The sequence below is a fragment of the Phascolarctos cinereus genome, unplaced genomic scaffold, assembly GCF_003287225.1.
Source record: "Phascolarctos cinereus isolate Bilbo 61053 unplaced genomic scaffold, phaCin_HiC Scaffold_9;HRSCAF=440, whole genome shotgun sequence".
Classification (NCBI taxonomy): domain Eukaryota; kingdom Metazoa; phylum Chordata; class Mammalia; order Diprotodontia; family Phascolarctidae; genus Phascolarctos; species Phascolarctos cinereus.
In genome coordinates this window covers 237,570,986-237,576,599 of record NW_027556402.1, presented here as the reverse complement: position 1 = coordinate 237,576,599, position 5,614 = coordinate 237,570,986, and the positions used below count along the sequence as shown (strand labels likewise).

General features: G+C 42.1%; 1 protein-coding gene across 1 annotated transcript; it reads left to right on the top strand.

Moving 5' to 3' along the window:
- The first annotated feature begins 958 nt into the window (after positions 1-958).
- On the top strand, positions 959-4,333 carry LOC110200975 (leucine-rich repeat-containing protein 4C-like). The gene is given in 2 exon segments (XM_020976378.2): positions 959-3,998; positions 4,001-4,333. Coding segments are annotated over 2 exon segments (1,917 nt in total). The 5' UTR covers positions 959-2,251; the 3' UTR covers positions 4,171-4,333.
- Positions 4,334-5,614: the final 1,281 nt, after the last annotated feature.

Below are 5,614 nucleotides of genomic sequence, written 5' to 3'. Positions count from 1 at the left end.
TATGCAGCACCTGAGCTGATCCTAGAAAGGAGGCAGGGCTTTCAAGGGGTAAAGGTGAGAAGGGATAGTATTACATTATTAGAAAAGAGTCTACACAAAGACTCAGAGATGAGACATAGAACTAGTTGGGCTAAAACTTAAAGGACGTGAGAACAAGCAAGGTTCATTAATTCCAGCACAACAGACCTAGATTGTCAAGGCCTGAAATGTCAAGCAAAAGATGATTACCATCCTAATTACCTACAGGTAATAGGGAGCTATTGAAACTTATAATACCTAGAAGATTGTAGTACTTTGGACATTGCTGGCAAAAGATAATAATGCCTTAAAGTAGATGAGGCTTCAAGGTTTGGAAAGCTCTTTACAGCTAGTAATAAAAGCAGCCTACAGGGAAGTGAGATATCTACTGCATATCACAAGGTCATAGTTCATAGCAACATGGGTTTGGAGGGCTGGAAGGTACCCTAGAGGTCATTTTATAGATGTGCAGACGGAGTCCCAGAAAGGATAAATTACTTACTCAGGGTGACTTAAGTACTATGCATCAGATGTAGTGTTTCGGCTCAATTTCTCTGATTCCAAAGCCTATTTGAGAAACAGTTTTTTTTCCTAGAAAAGAATTCCCACAAGTGGAATTAAAGCTGATGGTTAATGCATGTATCACGCTTTTACCTTAGTCCTGTGCCCTTCCTTTTTTTCTCTATTACAGGAGACAGTTTGCCGTAGTGAAAAAATGATGCTTGCTTTGGCCTCAGAGGACCACCACCGACGTGGCCTTGTGCATATCACAACTTCTTCTGAGCCTCTGTTATCTCATTCTTAAAAGGAAACTACAGCTAGTCTCTAAGGTTCCTTCCAAATCTAAATCTAAGCCCCTATGACCTGTCTTCTAAGGTATCCATTTTATATCAGGACTATTATATTCAGTTGTCATAGTGAAGCAAATGTTATTAAAGACTTCATTATTAGATATTAACTTGTCAGTATTTGCATGTGGGATCACCCTCCCTCCCACAAAAAAGAAAGAGAGGCTGTTTTATGAGGAAAAAAATTAAGGGGTTGTTGGCAAGTTCACATAAAAGATGCTTAAATAATAAGTGGACCTTGAGTCCAGTCTGTCCAATGTTGAAGCAAAATGTCACTCAAGATCATAAAATTTGGGGGCAGCTAGATGGCGCAGTAGATAGAGCACCGGCCCTGGATTCAGGAGGACCTGAGTTCAAATCTGGTCTCAGACACATAACACTTGCTAGCTGTGTGACACTGGGCAAGTCACTTAATCCCCATTGCCCAACCAAAAAAAAAAAAAGATCATAAAATTTCACGATTTTCAAGGGAACTCTTTGGGTGCACAGCCCAGTCCTTAACTCTACAATATCCCCAGCAAACAATCACCTGATCTTCCTAAAGACTCTCAGTAAGGGGGAATCCACTGCCTCCAGAGCCAATATTGGTACCTGCAGAGGTCCCCTTCCACTTTGGGAGTCATCTGAGTGTAATGGAGCTTTTCTAGAAATCAGACATGAACTTGCCTCTTTTCAGCTTCCTAGTTGGAAAAAAAAATCTTCTGGAGAAAAAAAAAAACAACAAAACAAATCAGATCAAGTTTAGTCTGTGTTTCTTTGTGTCCCTAATGAGTAGCAAGCACAATGCTTGGCACATCGTAGCTGCTTCATAAGAATTGGCGTAATTTAAATTGGATTAGCTTTAAAGCAGAGAATCTGACTCTGCCGGTCACTAGCTGTGTGCCTTTGGGAAAGTCCACTCCCTCTGCATGGGCCTTATTTTCCTCATCTATAGCAGGTGGGATTTAGACTAGATGACCTAAAACCAACTTGCTGCTCTCAATCTATAATCCAATGATCCAGACATTTAAGATGACATTGAGGCATTTCTGATAAATATCACGGTCCCTTCACTTCTTGAGGTGGCTGCTGAGGTATTGTGTGCAGGCCCCATCACTCTTCTCTTCCATTTCTTTGCGCTTTTCTCTTATGCTCCTACTTGAACTGCTACTATGTGCTGATTGGGTCAGAGCACGTTTCACAACCAGTTGCAAATAGTATAGCTCACCATAAGGATAACTGGTTATTTATTCTCTTCATTTTGGGAATGGAGAGTCTGAACATAAAACCTCTGCCAATGACAGTATCACAAGAAGAATATCTGTCAGAGATCTAACATGTTCATTGTTTCCATTTTTTTTCAGATTATTTGAACTCCAGAAGGCCCGACCCCAGATAAATTATGAATGTTGAACAAGATGATCTTACATCCACAGCAGATAATGATAGGTCCTAGGTTTAACAGGGCCCTATTTGACCCCCTGCTTGTGGTGCTCTTGGCTCTCCAACTTCTCGTGGTGGCTGGTCTGGTGAGGGCCCAAACCTGTCCTTCTGTGTGTTCCTGCAGTAACCAGTTCAGCAAGGTCATCTGTGTGCGGAAGAACCTCAGAGAGGTCCCTGACGGCATCTCTACCAACACACGGCTCCTGAATCTCCACGAGAATCAGATTCAGATTATCAAGGTGAACAGCTTCAAACACCTCAGACACCTGGAGATCCTCCAGCTGAGCAGGAATCACATCCGCACCATTGAAATCGGGGCCTTCAATGGTTTGGCAAACCTCAACACTTTGGAGCTCTTTGACAATCGGTTGACCACCATCCCCAATGGAGCTTTTGTATACCTGTCGAAACTGAAGGAACTCTGGCTGCGAAATAATCCCATCGAGAGCATCCCTTCTTATGCTTTTAACCGAATCCCGTCTTTGCGCCGCTTGGACTTGGGAGAGTTGAAGAGGCTTTCGTACATCTCGGAAGGGGCCTTTGAAGGTCTCTCCAACTTGAGGTATCTGAACCTTGCCATGTGCAATCTGCGGGAGATCCCCAACCTCACACCGCTCATCAAGCTGGATGAGCTGGATCTTTCTGGGAACCATTTGTCCGCCATTAGGCCGGGCTCTTTCCAGGGCTTGATGCACCTTCAGAAATTGTGGATGATCCAGTCACAGATACAAGTGATTGAAAGGAATGCATTTGATAACCTTCAGTCACTGGTAGAGATCAACCTGGCACACAATAATCTGACCTTACTGCCCCATGACCTCTTCACGCCCCTCCATCACCTCGAGCGGATCCATCTGCATCACAACCCTTGGAACTGCAACTGTGATATTCTGTGGCTCAGCTGGTGGATAAAGGACATGGCGCCCTCCAATACTGCATGCTGTGCCCGCTGTAATACACCCTCAAACCTGAAAGGCAGGTACATTGGGGAATTGGACCAGAATTATTTTACCTGTTATGCTCCTGTGATTGTTGAGCCTCCCGCGGACCTCAATGTCACAGAGGGCATGGCTGCAGAGCTCAAGTGTCGGGCCTCCACCTCACTGACCTCTGTATCTTGGATTACTCCCAATGGGACGGTCATGACACATGGGGCATACAAGGTCCGGATTGCTGTGCTCAGTGATGGCACATTAAATTTTACTAATGTAACTATACAAGATACAGGCATGTATACATGCATGGTGAGTAACTCTGTCGGGAATACCACAGCTTCAGCCACCCTGAATGTGACCGCAGCAACCACTACCCCATTCTCCTATTTTTCCACTGTCACCGTAGAGACTATGGAACCTTCTCAGGACGAGGCCCGAACCACAGAGAACAATGTGGGGCCCACACCAGTCGTCGACTGGGAGACCACCAATGTGACCACCTCTCTCACGCCCCAGAGCACAAGGTCAACCGAAAAAACATTTACCATCCCTGTGACCGATATAAACAATGGCATCCCGGGAATCGACGAGGTGATGAAAACCACTAAGATTATCATTGGTTGCTTTGTGGCCATCACTCTCATGGCAGCGGTGATGCTGGTCATCTTCTACAAGATGAGGAAACAGCACCATCGGCAAAACCACCACGCCCCCACGCGGACTGTTGAGATCATTAATGTGGATGATGAGATTACAGGGGACACGCCCATAGAGAGCCACTTGCCCAGCCTGCTATAGAACATGAGCACCTAAATCACTATAACTCTTACAAATCTCCCTTCAACCACACAACAGTTAACACAATAAACTCAATACACAGTTCAGTGCATGAACCGTTGTTGATTCGAATGAACTCGAAAGACAATGTACAAGAGACTCAAATCTAAAACATTTACAAAAGTTACAGAGAAAAAAAAAAAACAGACGGTTTATAAAAAAAAAAATGACACAAATGACTGGGCTAAATCTACTGTTTCAAAAAAAGTGTCTTTACAAAAAAAACAAAAAAGAAAAGAAATTTATTTATTAAAAATTCTATTGTGATCTAAAGCAGACAAAATGATGTGTATTCCTCAGAACCTGTTTTGCTGCATTTATTTACCCTCCCTTCCCTTGCTCCTCTCCCTCCCTCTTTGCCATATTTTTCATAAGAGATCTCAGTTCCCTAAAGAACTGGTCTAGGAAATTTTGTAAGAATTCTGTTATACTTTGGGATTTTTATGGTGAATTCTAGTGGTGAGGTTCAGTCTATTTTGTCTCTTCTGTTTTTTTTTTTTTCTTCTTCTTCTCATGCCCTTATGAAATACTCCAACAGGGAAATGCAGTATTAGACATAGATTTATAAGAGAGAAAGAGGAAAACAATGCAAAATCTTATATTTTTCATGTAATGACCTGTTCTGTATTTACCAGGAGGACCCTTCTGTGGAAAAGAAAAAAGAAAAAAAAAACAAATAAGAGATTAATTTACATGTCAGAATCTATAAATCCCATGATCTTTTAATGACTCTAGAACCAGAATTTGTAGTTTAAAAAAAAAAACTAAAATAAGGTTATAAATAAAATATTGTTGGTTTTTTTCTGTACCTGGACAGAGCTTATTTGAAGTGTGGCTCAAATACTGGAAGATGTTTAGAGTGTCTCCTCATGCCCTTGGAAAAGAAATATTACAGTATTCTTCGGCCATGCTATCTTATTTTCCTCAGTATCTGGGACTGGTGCTGCTGACTCCTCCTAGAGCCGGGGAACCTTTAGGGGGGAGGCTGTGGTATTTTTACTTTTCATTAGGGCCATCAGTAGGCTTTGGTAAGCATTAAGGTGCCAAAAAACACATGGAGTTCAATTGAAGTCCACTCTGTATGAACAACTTCAAGGAAATTCCTCAGAGCCAATGTAAAATTCACCCTGTTGGATGAAGGGATATGGCAGGATTTGGTTGGGCATTGAAAAGTCCAAGTTGGACCTAAGGTCTGGGTCTCAGAGGTCTTTAAATGATAACTGATACAGACCACTTAAAATTCATCAGAATTTGGCAATTTAACAAACATTTATTGAACCCTTGCTATGAAACAGGCAATGTCTTTGGTGTTGGGGATACAAAGAGAAAAAATGTCATAATCCCTGCCATCAGGCAATTACATTCTACTTAGGAGAAACAACATAAATAAGCAAATGCATAATATATACAAATTAATATGTACAAGAAAATTTCTTGAGGTAAGATACACATTGGGGGGATAAAGAAAGGGCTCTCATAAGAGATGGTGCTTGAGTTGAACCTTAAAAAGAGCTAAGGATCTTGGAAATAGGAGGAGTAGAGGCATAGCATCCC